The sequence below is a fragment of the Hemicordylus capensis genome, chromosome 6, assembly GCF_027244095.1.
Source record: "Hemicordylus capensis ecotype Gifberg chromosome 6, rHemCap1.1.pri, whole genome shotgun sequence".
Classification (NCBI taxonomy): domain Eukaryota; kingdom Metazoa; phylum Chordata; class Lepidosauria; order Squamata; family Cordylidae; genus Hemicordylus; species Hemicordylus capensis.
In genome coordinates, this window is record NC_069662.1 from 3,421,439 (window position 1) to 3,440,523 (window position 19,085).

The 19,085-nt window shown below is 48.6% G+C and overlaps 2 protein-coding genes and 1 long non-coding RNA gene across 6 annotated transcripts in view; 2 read left to right on the plus strand and 1 right to left on the minus strand.

The window, feature by feature from the left end:
- The first annotated feature begins 961 nt into the window (after positions 1-961).
- Positions 962-8,510, plus strand: LOC128331950 (cytochrome b5 domain-containing protein 1). Its single transcript, XM_053266061.1, has 5 exons — positions 962-1,194; positions 3,960-4,036; positions 5,060-5,278; positions 6,022-6,252; positions 7,088-8,510. The coding sequence occupies exons 1-4, from the start codon at positions 1,068-1,070 to the stop codon at positions 6,250-6,252; spliced, it is 654 nt and encodes a 217-aa protein (XP_053122036.1). The 5' UTR covers positions 962-1,067; the 3' UTR covers positions 7,088-8,510.
- LOC128331952 (uncharacterized) lies at positions 4,047-19,075 on the minus strand. 4 transcript variants are annotated; one of them, XR_008310484.1, is made up of 3 exons: positions 18,712-19,074; positions 12,215-12,377; positions 4,047-4,783 (listed from the first exon to the last, which is right to left on the minus strand). It is a non-coding gene; the product is annotated as an uncharacterized LOC128331952 (long non-coding RNA). The 4 variants fall into 4 exon arrangements; XR_008310485.1 differs by lacking the exon at positions 4,047-4,783 and adding an exon at positions 8,511-9,282 and having other exon boundaries at positions 18,712-19,075; XR_008310483.1 differs by lacking the exon at positions 4,047-4,783 and adding an exon at positions 8,511-9,277.
- CHD3 (chromodomain helicase DNA binding protein 3) overlaps positions 17,710-19,085 on the plus strand; it is an 84,054-nt gene continuing 82,678 nt past the window's right edge. The window contains exon 1 of the mRNA XM_053266055.1: positions 17,710-18,392. Coding sequence (XP_053122030.1) covers positions 18,173-18,392 — 220 coding nt within the window. The 5' untranslated portion in view covers positions 17,710-18,172. The remainder of the gene's footprint in view (positions 18,393-19,085) is intronic.

Below are 19,085 nucleotides of genomic sequence, written 5' to 3' on the forward strand. Positions count from 1 at the left end.
TTGTTGCAGCAGCAGCAGCAGCAGCAGCATAAGAGGCTGCCATATACTGAGTCAGACCATTGGCTCATCTAGCACCATATTGTCTATACAGACTGGCAGCAGCATCTCCGAGGCTGCAGGCAGGAGTCTCTCTCAGCCCTGTCTGGAGGTGCTGCTGCCAGGGAGGGAACTTGGGACCTTCTGCATGCAAGCAGGCAAATGCTCTTCCCAAAGCTACTTCTATCTCCTAGGGGGAATATCTTACAATGTTCACACAAGGAGTCGCCCATTCAAATGCATTGCAAACCAGGGTGGACAATACTAAGGAAAGCAGACAATTCATGCTTGCTAAGACCAGCTTTGCTTCAGCAGCCGAGGCAGCACCAGCGTCTGCTCTTTCTCTCCAACAAGAGGAACAATTAGGGGCAGGAGGGAGGAGATCATACTCTTTCGTGAGTTTTCGACTTCGTTTTAAAACTTTTAACTTTGTTCTTTCAATGCAATTATCTCCACTGCCCATATTGTAGGTTAAAGATGGAGCTGATGTTGGTTTGGGCATTCAGTACCTCCCAGCTTGCAGTAAAGGCCGTTCTCCTTAAATCCAGGCCCTCCCTCCGAGTCCAAATTCAACACTCGGTTGCAGAAGTTTCCAACGACCGGCGGGCTTGAGAGGTTTCAGCATTTTTCTGTGGAGAAGCTGAACTGCAAAGAGAACGGCAGGGTTCTCCCTAAGGGGACACGTCTGAGAATGTTCTTAGAAAGTTTCTTTACGGTCCTTGAACTTTTAACTGTTTTGTTTTTTTTAAACCACTCGCATCCCCCATCACAAAATAAGATCTGACTTGGAAAGAGCAGGGACTTCTGACCTTGGGGGGGGGGGGCCGCAGCTGCTTAATCACAGCTGAGCTAAACTCCTGGGTTTCCCGAAATAACCGGAAGTGAGGGTGTGTACGCCCCTCTAGGCTTTTCCTGCCTCTGTGGCCACCCACGGGGCGCTTCCTCCGCAGCCTCCGGCGCCATTGCCATTTCCCGTGAAGCACTGCCGGAGGTTGCCATGGCAGCAGGAGACGCGCTGGCCGGGGCTGCTCATGGACAACTTCCGGACTCGCTACTACACCCCGAAGGAGGTGGCGGTGCATAACCGGCCCTGGGATCTCTGGGTCTCTTACTTGGGCCGCGTCCACGACCTCAGTCCCCTGGCTGAGGCCCACAAGGGTAAGGCGTGCTGTGCCTGAGCCCCCTCACCCCACCTACGGCCAGCAGTGCCCCCTCGCACAGGGATCCCCCAGATGCTAGGGACTACAACTCCCAGCATCCCCAGCTGCAAGAGCCTTTGGGGATTATGGGAGTTCTAGTCGTCAACATCTGGGGAACTCTGCCCACGGCCCCAGGAGGAGTGGCAGTCCACCCGCTCCCATGTGCCCCCCCCCTCCAGCAGCTAGGAACATAGGCAGCTGCCATATGCTGAGTCAGACCACTGATGCATCTAGCTCAGTATTGTCTTCACAGACTGGCAGCGGTTTCTCCAAGGTGGCAGGCCTGAGTCTCTCCCAGCCCTCTCTTGGAGATGCTGCCAGGGAGGGAACTTGGAACCTAGATACTCTTCCCAGAGCAACTCCATCCTCTGAGGGGAATATCTTGCAGTGCTCACACACCAAGTCTCCCATTCATATGCAACCAGGGCAGACCCTGCTTAGCTATGGGGACAAGTCATGCTTGCTACCACCAGACCAGCTCTCCTCTTCTGCTGAGAGGCACAAGGGGAGAACTTTTATTATTTTATTATTTATTTATTTTTACATTTATATCCAAGGAGCTCAGAGTGGTGTGCATGGTTATTTTTATCCTCACAACAGCCCTGTGAGGTAGGTAGGTAGGTAGATTGATCAAGTGCCGTCAAGTCGGTGTCGACTGTTAGTGACCACATGGATAGATTGTTTCCAGGATGATCTGTCTTCCACTTGGCCTTGAAGGTCTCTCAGTGCATTCATTGCCGTCATGATCGGGTCCATCCACCTTGCTGCTGGTCATCCTCTTCTCTTTCCTTCCACTTTTCCAGCATTATGGACTTCTCGAAGGAGCTGGATCTTCGCATAATGTGTCCAAAGTATTATAGTTTGAGCCTGGTCATTTGTGCTTTGTGTGAATATTGGATTGATTTGTTCTATGATCCATTTGTTGTTTTCCTGGCTGTCCATGGTATCCTCAAAAGTCTTCTCCAGCACGAAAGTTCAAAAGTGTCAATACTTTCTCTCTCTTGCTTCTTCAAAGTCCTTCAAAAGTAGGTTAGGCTGAGAGCTACATGACTGGCCCAGAGTCACCCAGTGAGTTTAATGGTTGAATGGGAATTCGAACCTGGGTCTTCCTGGTCCTGGTCTGACACTCTAACCACTATGCTGTGCTGGCTCCTTTTGTGTGTGTGTATGTGGGGGGGGTGATGGGGCAGCAGCAACTCCGTGGCAGAGTCTTTGCCTTGTGGGCAGGTGATGGCTCCAGGTTCAAACCCTGGCTGCACCTTCAGGAAGGGCTGGGGGAGAGAAAGAGAGAGAGAGAGAGAGACTCCTGCTTGGAGAGCCCCTGCCTGTCAGGGTCCCCAGATATCATTGGACTACAATGCCCATCATCCCCAGTGACCACGTGGCTAAGGACTATAGGTGTTGCAGTCCAGCAACATCTGGGGCTCCTGGAGTAGGCAGGACTAAGCTAGAGGGACCAAGGAAGGGCCTGGCTCAGTGGAAGGGCAGCTACCTCTATTGCTTCCCTCCCTTCCTGTTGGGTTTCCCGGGAGCCTCTGGTTGGCTGCCGTGTGAAACAGGATGCTGAGCACAAGCACACAGAGCCTGGCTGGATCGAGGCCCAAGGCCTGTCTAGTGCAGCATCCTGCTTCCCACAGTGGCCCACCGGTTGTTTCCGGGAAGCCCACAAGCAGAGGTGAAGGGAAAGGCACTTCCCTCTCCTGCTGCTGCTGCTGCTGCTGCTGCTCCCCTGCCACAGGGATTCAGAGACACACTGCCTCTAAGGATGGAGCCATCAAGACTAGTCGTCACTTTGTCCTCCCTAAACTTGCCAAATCCCCTTTTACATCCCTCTCAGCTAGTGGCCATTACATCTCTCGGCCCTGAAGTCCATAGACCCCTGTGTGGAGGCCTCCCTTTTGCCCGCCCTAAATCTGCTGCCAGTCAGTTTCACAAAATGACCCCTAGTTCTAGTGTGGTGAGAGAGGGAGGGGAAACTCTCTCTCCACACACTATGCATACTTTTGTAAGCCTCTATCATGTCTTTCCTTCGTTGCCTTTTCTCTACACTAAAAAGCCCCAAACGTTGTAGCCTTTCCACATAGGGAGTGTACTCTAGCTCTGATCCTAGCGGGCTCTTCATCTTTGCTCCTGTTTATCACAGACTGTCCTTGCCTTCTGGCTTTAATGGAGATTAGACCAATTCATTGAGGAAGGTAGGTCTGTCATCTGCTACTAGTGACAGTAGCCAAAACTGAACCTCCAGTTCAGAGGCAGTGTACCTCCACGATCCTATTGCGGAGGGTATGTGGCGGCAGGAGGACTGCTACCATCATGCTTTGCTTATGAGCTTCCAGCCAGCTGCGGTTGGAAGTGGGATGCTTCTCTAGATGGCCCTGTTTTGGTCTGTTCCAGCACTTTTATGTTCTTAAGCCATGATAGGTAAATAGAGCCCCCCTATGTAGAGGCAGTGTAACTCCGAATTGTGATTTCTGGGGAAGGGCAAACTGCAGAGAGGGCCTCTTGCCTTAACGTTTTCCTTGTGGCTGGTTTGTGCTGGAAACAGGATGCTGTGCTAGATGGACCTTTGGCCTGAGGCAGCAGGGCTCATGCGACATGGTGTCTCCCCTCCCATATGCGCACGACGTCACCTCCACAGGCCTTACCCCTAGCCCCCACTTTAGCCACTGTCCCTCTTCCTTTTGGCCAAAGTAGGCTTCTCTCTCTCTCTCTCTGCCCATCCAGGTGATCTCCTCCTGAAACCGATCCTAGAAGCAGCGGGGAAAGATATTAGCCACTGGTTTAACCCCAAGACCAAAGACGTAAGTCACTGTGGCTCTGGACACTCTGGGCGGCTGGGGAGTGAGGTCTGGCCTGGGGGAAGGTGAACGGAACGTCCACAGTGGTGTGTTTTGGGTGCCACAAAGCCCTGACACTCCATGCCATGAGCTTCTCTACCTAGGCCTCTTCACTGGCCCTCCTGAAGGTTTCTGTGCTGCGGATACAGGCGACTGGTATCCTCTGTGGTGCTTCCCGTGCATGTGCCCACTGGAAATGTGGCCAGAATTCAGATGCCGGCAGCTGTGTCATGCATGCCCAGGCTGGCCCACTCTGCAGGATAGTTGGGGGGCTGGCGGAGTAGCAACTAAGCCCGGAGCTGTTTTTATGAGTTCTGCATTCTTCCCTTTCCTAAGCTCTGGGCATGAATTATTGTATGATGCCCAGTGAAGAAACTGATGGTCCCTTCACAGATTTTCATCATTCTTTAAAGCTCTGCTTTGCGTCATTACTCATTGTTGGTGACTTTTCAAGTATTCAGTTTAGGATACCAACATTCGAGAAAGACTCGGCATGTCTTCCAAGTGAAGAGGCATAATTATTAGGGCTGTGCACAAGTTTGAACTGGGTCTCAACTGGAACCACAGATGTCAGCTTTGGGTCCCTTCAGACTCTCAGGACTGGACCCAATCCAGAGTCCAAGCTTCCTTCTGCCAAAAATCCCTCATAGAAGTGTCTGGGGAAAAGTTTAAAAAATCACCGGGGAGTGGGGGATGGCAAGACAGGGAGCCCTGAAAATAGGTACAGAAATAGGTAAGGATGGTCAAAGAAAGCTGTCATATACTGAGTCACACCATTGGTCTGTCTAGCTCAGTTTTGTCTACACAGACTAGTAATTATTTTTCCTCCAAAAAAGCCTCCTCCAAGCCATAGTTCGCAGTGTTGGCACTGCATCACACAGTCGGATCGTGTTCCGTTTGTCGTGTGATGAACCCTGCTGTGGGAACCCAGCCTCCTCTTGCCTGAGAATGGAAATTGGGGCTCCCAGCCATCTTTCTGTCTTTCAGATCCAGACACACATCGACCCCCTCACAGGCTGCCTTAAGTACTACACTCCCCAAGGCCGCTTTCTGCACATCCCACCGCCGCTGCCTCGCTCAGACTGGGCCAATGACTTTGGCATGCCTTGGTGGAAAGACACCACCTACGAGGTGGGCAACTTGTCTGCCAAAACCAGGCATATCCGTATCATCAACACCCTGACCTCCCAGGAGCAAATGCTCGAGGTGAGTCCTGCCCTGTCCCCGCAGAGGGAGGATTAATCCCAGCCCCTTTATTAAGCAGTATCTTGGGCAGTGGCAGCTCAATACTTCTGTGTGCCCGAGGCAGAGCTGCCCTCTACGCACCCTCCTCCCTCTTCCTTTAAAAAGAAAAAAAAGCAGGGGTAGGCAGGCATCTTGTTAATTTGCTGGCACCCCAACAACGTGCTGCCCCAGGCGACTGCCTCACCTCGCCTCATGGAAGGGCCGCCCCTGATCTTGCGGCTTCTCCTCTTCTTAGAAAATGAAGCCTCTCCCTGCCTAACCCTTTCCTGTAGACAGCTCATGTCTACATTGGGTGCTGCCCAATGAGAAATGCCCAGTGCCACAGAGGACTAGAACTGGTGACCCAGCTTGCCTAAGGATCCTCCAGTCCCTCTAGTGTTTGGCCTCAGAAAGGAGAGGAGTAATTGCACTTCCTCACCTCTGTGTTGGCTTCCTGTTGCCCAGGCACATGCCCACGAGTGGCTGGAGGGTTGCACTCGAAGCAGGCATGTGTACTGATTATGTAAACTCACCCCTTCTGGTCTTCCTTCTCCTTGGCTCCGTTGGGGGTCCTCTGACGTTATGCTGAGATAACGTTAGGGAAACCAAACATGGCTGACTTGCCCCCTTAAGCACATGTGGCGGCTGAAGGGAGCAGTTTAGCTTCGAGAGGTATGCAGACCTCCTATCACTCTGCCCAGGCAGATAAACCAGAGTCTCTGCAGGTGTGCGCAGAGGAATCCATGTGGGAGATCCTGCGGCGGTACTTGCCCTACAATGCCCACGCGGCGAGCTACACGTGGAAATACGAAGGCGTCAACCTAGACATGGACAAGAACTTGCAGCAAAACCACATCCCAGATGAGGACGAGGAGTTCTACCAGCTCAACTTGGATGCGGATTCCTTTACGCCTGCTGTCCTGCTCTATTTCAACGATGACCTCACTGAGTTCTAGGTAACCCTGTGTGGAGACTGGGGGACCCTTACATTAGCTCCACGTACCTAGCACTTTTGAAAAAACTTTCCCACTGACCCACCTACCCAGCCCTCTCGCAAAGTTGCAAATCTTTTTCCTCTCACCAGCTGTGATTCTTCACTGTTCTGCAGTGAGGCACTGCACTAATGTGGGGACTTTTGTGCCATCTGTGGGTTAATATTTCTTACATGTGTATCTCACCCTTCCTCCAAAGAGTTCAGGGAGGTGCACACAATCTCCCTCCACCTATTATCTTCACAACAACCCCGTGATGTAGGTTAGGCTGAGTGACAGTGACTGGCTCAGGGTCACCAAGGACACTTTATATTTGAGTAGGGATTCCAACTCAGGTCTCCCTGTTCTTAGTCCAACACTTTAACTGTGAGACCACACTGGCTCTCAGGGGTGGCAGCTTGTTCTGTTTCTGCCCTCTGTGAGAACACATGCCTGGACAGAGGGATATTTCTTACTAAGTTGATCACTATAAAGGATTCCTCCCCAGGGCTGTGTGGCAGTTCAGAGGGTGGGGTGGGGTGTGTGGTGGCATCATACGCTTGTCAGTTAACACTGTATGTTGTGGCTAGATGTTGCCATTCCTATGGTGGGTGTGAATGGGATTCTAGAGAGAGAATTCTGTGAGAAGGGTGAGCCAGGGAAGAATTGCCTCCGTTTGGGGTCAGGGTGATTGGCCCACTTTCTCCTGCTCCTCACTTATGCGTCACTGACGGGACCCTTAGCTAGGTGGAGGCAGGATCAGTGCAGTTGCCATTTCCCCACCAGGGGGCTAATCTCCTCACACTTTCTCTTTGTCCAGGATTTGCCTTTCCTGCACTGATGATGAAAGGTCTCCCTCTCAACGCATCTTGGAATCAGGCACTGAGAAGACAGCGCGAGAAGACTGAAACATGACTGGTGAAACTTCAGACTGGACTTGAGATGATCAAGCCCCTGCATTTCTCTCTGTGTGGTGGGGTCTGGTTTGGAGTTTTGTATTTGTAGTGAGTGGTGCTGGTCTCTTTCTCTAGAATAATTAAAGCCTTTAATACAAAACGGGCATCCTGGACAGGAGCAAATACTGTGTAGGCCCATCTAGTTCAGGGTCAGGCCTGTTCTTGGACCCATCTAGGCCGGTCTCCTCACTACTCAGACACGTATTCAAGGGAAATGATCATCTCCAGTGACTCTTCGGATAAACTGATTCTTGAAATAGGATTTGATGGACCGGCGGATGTGACCACCCAAGGCTTTGGGGGCTTGTGGTGGATAAGCAGTTCATAGCTGGAGCCACTAGATGCCAGCAGTGGCTCACTAATCTGCCATGTTGAGGCTTCAGCAAGTCTGGATGAGGTTTAAATATAGAATTTTGACCCTGATGCTCAGAGGTTCATTGTCCTGACCCTGCAGAATAATCTGGGGAAGCACTGCTGGTGCTTTGTCTCTTTCACTTGAAGCAGGAGGAAGGGGGGAAATTCGCCCTTCTGACCCTGAAACTCAAACTTGATTGTTAAGGTTATCCACAGATGCTGGCAATTCACACACCAAAGCCCCAGGGAGGCCCAAGTTCAAATCCGTCTCTCAGCTATGGAGCATGCTGGGTGGCCTTGGCACAATTGCGCTCTCTCCCCACTACCTCACAGGGTTGTCGAGAAGGTAAAATTGGGGCTGGGAGCACCTTGCTTGCCACATTAAGCTCCTTGGGGGCAGGGCATGATAAAAAATAAACAAAATGTAGACTGTGGAAGCAATGCCCTTAAATGTCATACGGAAAGGAGACATGCCGCTTCTATCATGCTACACTAACTGGAGACGTGGCCAACATTCTCCTCTCCTACACAGGCAGCAAACACTCTCTTTGGAACTTTGTGGGGAAACGTCTCTGTCTGATTACTTGGGTTATATCCTTTAGGCCCAAAATTAATACACAACTTTGACATGGTGTCAAATGTACTTTGACATCATGCAAATATAAAATACAAATTTGTAGGAGAGATAAATCAACTTATTCAGATGCATTTATAGAAAAGTTAAATACTGCCCCCCCGCCCCCAAATATCCACTTTCCCCACATGGTGCGTGCATGCAACTAGAGAACCCAGTGGCCCTCCTCTCACCCAGGATTCAGAATTCCTTGTCACTCTGACATGTGCATCATTACCACCAAGTGGTGCCATTTACATTTCTGTTCTTTCTTGATCAATGTCTTTGCTAATCCAGTATGAATTAAACTAAAGCAGCCATCTCGTTAGTTCATTTATTTTGATCTTCAAGTTCTCAAAGTATTTGGCAACATTTTAAAAATAATAATAGGGCTTTTAAAATTTAGAATTTAAAATACACCTAACTGCTAAAATAACCCCCTGCTCCACATTGTCAGACCTCTGAAGAAGAGGAGTTTTGAGGAGTACCTATTGGAAGAACAGGTCTCTGGGTGCTCTTGCTGTTCAAATTTGCTTAGAGGACACTACTCTAAAGGTAATCCCTTAGCTAATTGTTGACATCCATCTGGATGGAACACACACAGAGAGAAAAGGAAATATATGCCAGGAGGCCTGGAATATGGGCTAGGAACATCTGTGGATCATGCTGTGGGGACACCCAGTGTAGGAGAAAAGGAAGCATTTAGAGCCGAGTTAAGCTAGACCTGAGGGAGCAAGGAACTCCTGTGGTGAGGCATAACCCCTCCAGTGAGTGTACTTATGTGATAATTGCTTGGTGGGTGTTTCTCTCTCGGCAAGTAGCAGCTGGGCTCCCCGCCTGCTGACCCGTGTCTGCAGGCAAAGTGGCGCTGCTTTGAGAAGAGGCAGCGGGAAGGGGGAGAATCTTGCTTCAGAGGAAGAGAACATGACAGATCTCAGGGGAGGCTATTGACTGAACATAGCTGGCCTGTTAACATTCAAAGGCAATATCCGTTCCAGTCCTTAGTATTGGAGAATGCTCTGCGCGGGCTTCCTCAGTGCTCCAGGCTGCACCAGACCCTTCAAAAGTCAAATGACCACAGAGATTCCTATACTTAGATGGCACACAAAAAAAAGGTAAGGGTGAGTGAGTGTGTGTGTGTGTGTGTGTGTGTGTGTGTGTGTGTGTGTGTGTGTATGCTTCCTCACAAGTGTATGGCTTGAAACAAAATAACTTTGGCCCTAAATATACTGGCTGACCTCCTAACTAACAAAGTGCTTGCATACAAAGCAAAGTTGTGCTAAAGCAAGAAGACTGCATAGTTGTGCTTGCACAATTGTGCAAAGCTTCCACTTATAATAAATGAGACACACTGCAGCTGTGAGAGGAGAGCTGGTCTGGTGGTAGCAAGCAGGACTCGTCCCCTTTGCTAAGCAGGGTCTGCTCTGGTGGCATTTGAATGGGAGACTTGATGTGTGGGCACTGTCAGATATTCCCCTCGGGATGGAGCTGCTCTGGGAAGAGCATCTAGGTTCCAGGTTCCCTCCCTGGCAGCACATCCAAGATAGGGCTGAGGGAGATTCCTGCTTGCAGCCTTGGAGAAGCTGCTGCCAGTCTGTGAAGACAATACTAAGCTAGATGGACCTATGGTCTGACTCAGTATATGGCAGCTTCCTAGGTTCCAGCTGTGCACTGCTGTGCAAGTGCAAGCATGCTGTGGGAGCACAACACTAGTCTGGACTGCAAGCTCCAGACTCGGTACAAGTAGCCAGCATAACAGGCCTGTAGTCACACAAGGTCCTCCTGCAAGCGTTGCGCTAGGATGTCCACTGCCATGTGGAGATGAGCCCCACTGCTAGCAGGTTGCTCAGTGCAGGAAAACTGCCATTGCAAGGGAGGTTGAACATAGGGGGCAGAGAGGGTGAGATGAAGTTACAGGAAGACGCACAGGAAGGAAACCCAACCTGGTCTTGGGCATCGTCAAACTGCTTCTAAAGAGCCAGCCTACAGGCTGTCCACACCAGGACCGCTCAGCCTTGTCAACAGTGCTCTCAGGCACCCCACCCCCCACAAGCTATTTTTATCTTGATGTTTTGTGATATTGAGCAGGTTCATACGACTACCGGCTAGTCTGGAAATGAGGGAAATGTCAAGGATATGTCGAGACACAGGAGTGGGCACTCTTGGCGGGTGTGATGTCTGAACTCCCCAAAGTCTGGTTCCTACACTCTCCACCTGACTTCCAGATCTTTAGTATGGAAGTCAGAAGGAGCCTTGATCGGGGTTGCACCCACCAGGAGCGCCTGTCCTCATGCCCTGACATATTGCAACTCTAGGTGGTTTGTGAACTGCATAGAGCCTTTGGAGTGAGGAGGTATATAAAATAAATTCACCCCACTTCCAGACCAGCCGTCGGTCCTGTGAACTCATCTTTTGTTAATGTGCTCCATTCAGCCCATTTCCTGCTTCTTCGTGATTCTGCCAGCATGGCTATGCAGAAACGGGCTGGGAAAGAGATAAATCCACGGCCATTGCACATATTCAAGCAAGAAGGCATCTGCATGGAGGATCAAGAATGTGAGTCAGGTGATGACTCTGGGGTGACCCCGGCCTGTCCAGCAATTTTAATTGCAGGACACTGCTTTGAAGCATCTTGATTTCTGTCTGACTTATATTCTACTCTATCCCACAGGCTTGGAATGGCTGTTTAGATGTTTAAATGGTCCTGTTCCCAAGGGTCTCACAATCTGAGCTCAGTCCCAAATATGGCAAGGATGGTGCCTCTTGGGCTCTGCCCTGGAGGGAGGAAAATGTGAAGTCACAGCTTCTGGGATGAAGATGCTCCTCTTGAAGGCATGTAGAAAATGATGTTGCAGGTGTGGCTGGGCTGGAGCTCAGTCCTAGAGCCCTGACCGGAAGGGAGGTAGAAACATACTAGACGGAAAGTAGTTGGTTGTGGTTATTACAAGCAGAATGGAGCGGGCGGCATCCCTGAGACATTCACTCAGGAAGCAAACCTTTTCCTCTTCACTGCCATGGTACTTTTCCATTTCCCGCTAAGCCTGAACTCACCGAAGGGAGGTGGAAGATCTATCAGCAAGTGTTCTGCTAACCTATGCAGGAGTTCCTGGCGCTGCCCAGCAAGTAAGGGAGTTCTGGTGGGAGACAGCTTGCTCTGTCCCAGCCAAGTCACTGTAACTGCCTCCTCTTGGCAAGAGGTGCTACGTGGCAGTGTGCCAGAGCTACCTGGCACTATGCCGTAATGCGGGTCTGGGAATGGCCCTGTTGCAGACCACAGGGCCAGGCAGGATGAGTGGAAAGAACCATACCCAAAATCTGCAAGGGAACAGATGTAGCAAGGATGGAGTGGACAGGTTAGGGTTACCAATGGCTACCCTGGGACAAAGATGGGCCCCTGCCCTACTTGCCTGCCTTCTTCAGAGAGGTGGGGCAGGGGCAGGAGCCCATCTTTGTCCCAGGGCCCACTCATAAGAACAGCCCTGCTGGATCAGGCCCAAGGAGGCCCATCTAGTCCAGCATCCTATTTCCCACAGTGGCCCCCCAGATGCCTCTGGGGAACCCACAGGCAAAAGGTGTGTGCATGTCCTTTCTCCTGCTGTTGCTCCCCTGCAACTGGTATTGAGAGGCCTCTGAGGCTGGAGATGGCCCACAGCCAGAGTAGTAGCCATTGATAGACCTGTGCACTCCAGCCTTGCTACATCCATTCCTGCCTGCCTTCTTCAGAGGTGAGAGAGCAAAACTCAAGCTGTTGCTGAGCTGGTAGGCCCCCTCTCCCTCAGGGGCCCAGAGACATTTGTTCCCCCTTGCTCAATAATAGCGATGCCACTGCCAGGAAGGATCCATTGCACAAGGACTGGAGGAACTTTAATATTTCACTCGGGATGTGCTTTTGCTATCTCAGGGACTTCTCCCCCCATATTTGGGCCACAGTTACTCTGTTGAATGATAAATGAATGTATATTTTTATCAACACGCCAGTCTCATTTCCCAGCATTTGTAGAAAGAGTCTTCATTGGAAACGTACCTCTCAGTCCTCCGTGTGTGTGAAAATCTCCTCTCAGCTGTGGCAGAGCTAACAGGCATCTGTCTGCCCCGTGCCCTGCCAACAAGGCCCTGGGCACTCATGGCACCAGGCCAGCTGTCCACTCTCTTGCTCTCCCTCCTTGGATAGTCGCTGTTCCTGGCAGCTGTCAGCGGGAAGGAAAAACCTCCTGTAAGTGTGGCTTATGAAATGAGAAGGTCAAATGTTATCTCATGGTGTGAAAGTGGCAGGTCCCATAACCCCAAGGAGACTTCCACTTGCACAAGGAACAGACGGGATGGCTACCATTCATCCTGCCAAGCCCATCTACGGAAATTAACTCTGCCTACCAAAAAAAAAAAAAAAAGCTACTCTTGGCCTGTGACCGACCATATCCTGCTGTCCTGTCCCCTTGGCTCTTATGCAGGCTGAGAGGTTTGCTTGTGGATCCTTACCCCTCACACAAGTTCACACCCATCTTTGAGGAACCAGCCATGTCCCCATTAACAACTCCTCCTTTCCCTCCCATATCCCACTCATGTACAGCCACTCTGGTGCTGAATTCTCTCCTTTGTCCCACTGCTACAATACCGACCAAATGGCATGTACTCAGCATCTACTACTGTTGAAACTTTTGTGGTCTCCTGTGGACAAAAGCAGATACGGTAGGTAGGTCTGCTCCAGGGTGCTTGGTTCCCTCTCTGGCCAGCAGGGCCAACTCAGATACACAAAGTGACTATGGATACTAATGAGGGTGGTGTTTCCCCAGTGCCTTTATTATCCTTTGATCTGGTGCAATTGGAAGCAAAAAGCTAAAGCTGCCCAAGGCTTCCACCTTGTAGTGGAAACAGATACAGTGTATCAGATACAGTCGAGATTTATGCAGAGACTGGAGGGAGTGACCTCTGACCTGGAAATCCTCCAGTGCATCTTGTTTCCTAGAAAGCCAAGATCAGTTGTGTTTATGAAAATCAGATGCCTGCTGCCCCCCTACAATTAATTATAACTTTGCCACAAATCTTAAGGCACATGATGATTTTGCCAAGGAGTGGAAGCTGGGCTTATTCATATTTTCCAAATGCTGAAAGTTGAAAAAGGGGTCAATTAATTGCCTGAGGTCATGGTAAGAATCTACGACAGATGCCAACCACACTTTGATTTTCTGAGTCAAAGTGGAAACTCCCCATGTTTCTGCAGGCGTGTGTGTAATCAGTAATCAGCAGGGAAAAGACTAAAAGATTTTTTTTCCCCCAAGCCAAACAGAAGCATTGCCCTGAAGGGAAGCAGAGGCTTGTGGTGTAACAAGCAACACATCTTTTGACCCTCCTGAAAGACACGATGTAGTTGGAGGTGAAGTGTAGAGATAAATGCTGCATTTCCCCCATTAGTATAATGCTGTAGGTTTCTTGATGGGATCCCGAACATTTGCTGAATTGCAAAGAAACATCAAAGGCAGACACGAGACAGAACATTTCCTTTGTACAGGACCAAATCACAGAGGTCAACATTCACAGGGATTTTCTCTTGCTTGGAAATTTGTGTTGTGTTCTCAATGCTTTATTTCTAACTAGTAGCTAATGTAACACTTGAAGCATATGAAATGCAGAGTTTAAATTCACATTACGCTGTACCTCCTTCATCTTTTTTCTTTCCACCAGGAAAAGAAATGGTCTATGTCTGAAATGGAAATTGTATTTTTTAGCAAAGAATTTTGATAGCAAAGCTCTTCCTGGAGCACTGGCTTCTAGCATTGCCAGGGAAACATTTCGACATGAGTGAATGGGATTGGTGCCCAAGCTCCTGGAGGGCTTCAGAGCGCGTTGTGTTAAATATAAAAGACACATGGGGGATAACACTCGTTTGGCAAACGGTGTCTCTTGCAGGCACAGTTACTCCTCTGTGGACACTTATAACTAGTCTACAGGGGCATAAGCTTAATCATCGGCTGAACACTTTCACTGAAGAGCAGCCATGTTTTAATAGCTGGGATTGCCCTCTATTTCTAACCATAACCCCCACTCTCACCAATAATTCAAGAATAAGTGTATGACTGACCGTAATATCAGTCTTCTATGTGAGTAATTCAGATATGATAGGGCATGATTTCAAGCACGCTTATGTAGACAAAAGCTCCACTGAAGTCAGTGAGACTTTATTCCATGTAAGATATTAAGACTGGAGGTATTAGTCTCTAAGTGGGTATTGGCACATTGAGTTTTACTAATTAGTCTTATTTCATGCCATTTTTCCTTGCAGCAAACTTACAAATGGAAGGAAATCTGAAAACTCATGTTCCTAAAAGTTAAAATAGTCAACTTAAAAAGTCAACTTTGCTGCCATGCATTGTTAAGCGTTACAAGGATGTATGGAAAAAACATGGACATTCAATTGAACTCCCATTTCAGAGTCAATAACACTAAGGTCTGTCTTCAGGATTGTCTCAAATTTTAAGGTGAACCTTTTTCCATTTAACAGTAATTGTTTTTTGGGTGTTCAGATACTGCAAGAAGCAGGGATTTATTTTTTAAGGAACATGAGTGGGAAAACCTATGCACATAGTCAAACTTCTGTATTTTGTATTATGTACAAAACATTCTATAGTAATTCCATCGTTTTAAGTGGGACAGTTGAGAATAAAGGTCTGTAGGTCTTCAATTTCTAGGCAGTCCTTTGAAGAGGAAGGCCCTCAAATACCCAGAACAGCTGGTGGGGGCGGGGGATGTGATGAAGACAATCAAAGAGGAATAAAAATATAAATACTAAAACCATCTATGGTAAGTTTGAGACTCACAAATATGATTTTGGGGAAAATAAACTGTGGTTATTTGTTTTGGAAAGAGCGTATTAAAAATGAAATAGCATTACACTTATGTAAGGTTACAATATTGCATAGGAATAAAGTGGAACACCTTGAAAGCATTTAAACTACTCTAATAACACTAGAGCAACAAGTCAAAGTTTAAAATATATATGTGTCAGACTACAAGATGTGGTGATAAGTAGCCTAGATTGCTTTAAACAGGGATTAGACTAATGGAAGAGGTGAGGTCTATCAATGGCTATCAGTGGGAGGAAAGCTGGTCTTGTGGTAAAGGTAAAGGGTGCCATCGAGTCGGTGTCTACTCCTGGCGACCACAGAGCCCTGTGGTTGTCTTTGTTAGAACACAGGAGGGGTTTACCATTGCCGTCTCCTGCACAGCCTGACATTATGCCTTTCAGCATCTTTCCTATATTGCTGCTGCCCAATATAGGTGCAGCAGGGATTTGAACTGGCAACCTCTGGTAGCAACCATGAATTGCCCCCTTTGCTAAGCAGGGTCCACCCTGGTTGCATTTGAATGGGAGATTACATGTGAGCACTGTAAGAAATTCCCCTTAGGGGATGGGGCCACTCTGGGAAAGAGCAGAAGGTTCCAAGTTCCCTCCCTGGCAGCATCACCAAGATAGGGCCAAGAGAGAATCCTGCCTGCCACCTTGGAGAAGCTGCTGTCAGTCTTAGACAATACTGAGCTAGATGGACCTATGGTCTGACTCAGTATATGGCAGCGTCCTATGTTCCTATTAGTCGTGATGCTACCTCTTGGTTCAGGGCCAGTATTTCACTGAATCCCAGCTGCTAGGAAGAAGCAATAGGAGAGAGCTATAAGCCAGAGGCATCTGGTTGGCCACTGCGGGAAACTGGATGCTGGCCTAGATGGAACTGTGGTCTGATCCAGCAGGGCCGCCTAATCCCACGTGGAACAGAATTGCTATTCAGTTGTTCCACACGTATGCATATGGTTTTTAGTTGTACAAACAGTGTTGCTAGTACCAGGGGAAGTATTCATGTGAGTAAAATTTAGGTTTTAGAGGCTCAAATCCCTGATAAACACTTTACTTCTGTTTAGTTGTGTAAAAAAATGTTACATGTTGAATGTCTCTGAATAGCTTTAACTTCCTTACATGGGTATGAGTTTGGTAGTAAATGAGCTTGGTGCAAAATGGCACTTTGCTTTGCACTGGTAAACCTGTCTTGACTGTAGAAGCAATACCTTCCTGCGTTGAGAATTTGGACCCTTCCAAATTTAAATGCACTCCTACCTCCATCATCTTTTGTGGGGCATGGTGTTGCAGTTCTACAGGAACATACAACAGGTAGGACAACCCATTTATTCCAACTTAATAGTTAGGCACAAAAATGAGAATAATCTGCATAGTACCTTGCAATTTAAAAAAAAAAACTTGCGTCCTTTAAAACTTTCTTTTAGTTCTGGAGCCCATTGCTATCACAGTGTCCAAGTTTTTTCCTTGTGACCACAAATAAAAAGAGAGGCTACTTATCCAATATTTGACTGGAAGTCCTGAAAAGATTAGAGAAATGCCTACAACTGTGAGGTTTGTCCAAAAGTATGTGTGATTGCATTATTAATTTACAAAGAATTATGTCCTCATTTTAATTATCCTTTTCCATTCAATGGGGTGATCCTTTCCCATTTATAAGGGGTACAAAAGTTATAGGTCACAATCTAGAAGAGAGATGCACGTACATAAACTCCATTTATTTCAGTGGGACTTCGGTGTGCACAACTTGGTGCTGGAATTGTGGCTGAAATGATTTCAAATATCTGCTTTAAAAATGTTCCCCAACAGTTTGGTGATTAAAAAAAAGTTTATAAGAAAGAACCAAAAGGAGATTTTAAACTTTTGTAACACTGAACTTCCATTTTACATTGATTATATATATATATATAAAATGAAGGGAGAAAAAAATCCTTTGTAGATAGAAGCTGGCAAAAAAAATAAAAAATAAAAATAAACCCACCAAAAAACCACCCCACCCCTCCTTAAAAAAAAAACAGCATTAAAACCTTAGCTAGGAAAACAGTGAAATCTGCTTATGCGAATTTGGATAAAATCTTTTAATGAATTGCAGAGGATTTGTTTTCCTTCTCTTCTTCCTTACTTGCCCTAGAGGAAAAGGAGAGAAATAAACCACTCCCTTCTGAAGTATTTAAAGTTAGAAAAAAAAAGGGGGGGGAGGAAAAAAACACCCCTATTCTTCTTTCTCCTCTTGTGCTAGTAAAGCAGACAGAAGCACACACAAAAGTCATGGTCCTACTAGTATGGAACTAGTTAACCTTTAACAATTTTATGCTGATGTCATAACTGAGCATGAGTACTGATTAATCCAACCTTTTCTCTCTCTCTCTCCCCCTCTCCCCCCCTCCCTGTAAAATATATTTTTATTGAGGGAGGTGGGGGGGGGAAGAGCATAAGAAAAAAAGAAATAATTTAGAGCAGCCATCTTTGTTTTATGCAGAAATCTTGTCAGTTTCCCCCCTGTGCCAGGAATGTCTAAATATTGTTCATGATCACAGATCTTGGGAGATTGAAAAGAAATATAACAGCAAGAAGAAAAGGCCTTTATCTTTATTTTCATTTTTTCTTGCATGGTGTTTTTTTTGGGGGGGGGGGTTCTTTTTAATTTGGAGCTGATTTTTGAAAGGGGGGGGAGATCTTTTTTAACCTTTAAGGAAGAGAGGGTTAAAATTAAGCCAGCCATTTTGTTTTTTTTGTTTTTTAAATATAGGGGGGGCACATATATATATATATTTTACCTCCGGGGGGGTCTGTTTTAAAAATAATTTAAGGGCGGCCATTTTTGTTTCCTGCTCTTGTGGAAATTATTACCCTGAACTCCCCCCTCAGAATTTAAATATATCTTTACTCCCCCCACACTTAATTTTTAAAGGGGGGCTGACGAAACATCTTACAGGAAGGACAAAGTTGTAGAGAAGGAGAGTTCTTCTAATTCATGGGACTTTCCCCCCCTTTTTTTCTTTTCTATTTTTTCTTTTTTTACACTGAGGTAATTTGAAGGGGGGGAAAGAGCTTTTTTTGTGTGCGAGTGTGAGGGAGAAGGGGGGTTGCCCCCCCTCCCGCTTTTCTCTGTTCCCCCACCCCCCCTCCTCCAGCACCACCATGGCTTCTCCTCTGAGGGAGGACGAGGAAGAGGAGGAGGAGATGGTGGTGTCTGAGGTGGAGGGGGATGAAGACGAAGAGGAGGAAGAGGAGGAGGAAGACGGAGCAGGGGACAACAGCCCAGGCGACATATTCCCGCCTGCTGTTCAGGCTGAGCCTGCTCCACTGACACCAACAGCATCCACGCCAACAGCAGCTGAGGGGACGGAGGCGCCTCCAGGTAAACAACACCCCATTCCGCCCGTCCGCCGCGGCCCCCTCCCCCCCGCGCCTTGGCGCCAAAATCTGCCCCGAACGGCCACCGCGCGCGTTCGGCATGCGGCGGGGGGGGAGCAGGGAGGGGGGGCGGCTGCTTGTCAACCCCCGCCAACGGCTTTCGAACGCTGAGGGGCCGAGAGTTCCAAGCCGCCGCCGCCGCCCCCTCCCCCGGCGCTGCCCTCCGGCTCTGGAACGCGGAGGGACCAGCGGGAGTCCCTCCCAGCCCCCTCGCTGGCCTCACCCGCGGCCCCCCACCCCGCCCCCCGCGCGCCTTCGCTCACCCAGCGCGAGGAGCTGCCCGCCCGGTGGCGGCGGCGGCTTGTGGGACGCGTTCCGAGGGGGGTCCGCCCGAGCCAGCCCGCCAGCCGCCCCTCCCCCACACGCCACCGGCCAAACGGCCTCGGGACTCTTTTCTTTCTTTTTCTTCCTCCCCCGAGGAAGAAGCGACGGGGGTGTGTGCGGGGGGGGGGGGGAGAAAGGATGTGTGTGTTACGTTATCCAATCTAACCTCCTCCGTTTTTCTCGGGGGGGGGGCGTGTATGTGTATCTAAATAAAGCATAATTCTGGAGCCCCCTATATTTACTATCTCTCCCCCCACCTCACCCTGCCCCGCTTGACCGATTTCGTAACTGGCAGCGGGGGAGGGGCGGCTTT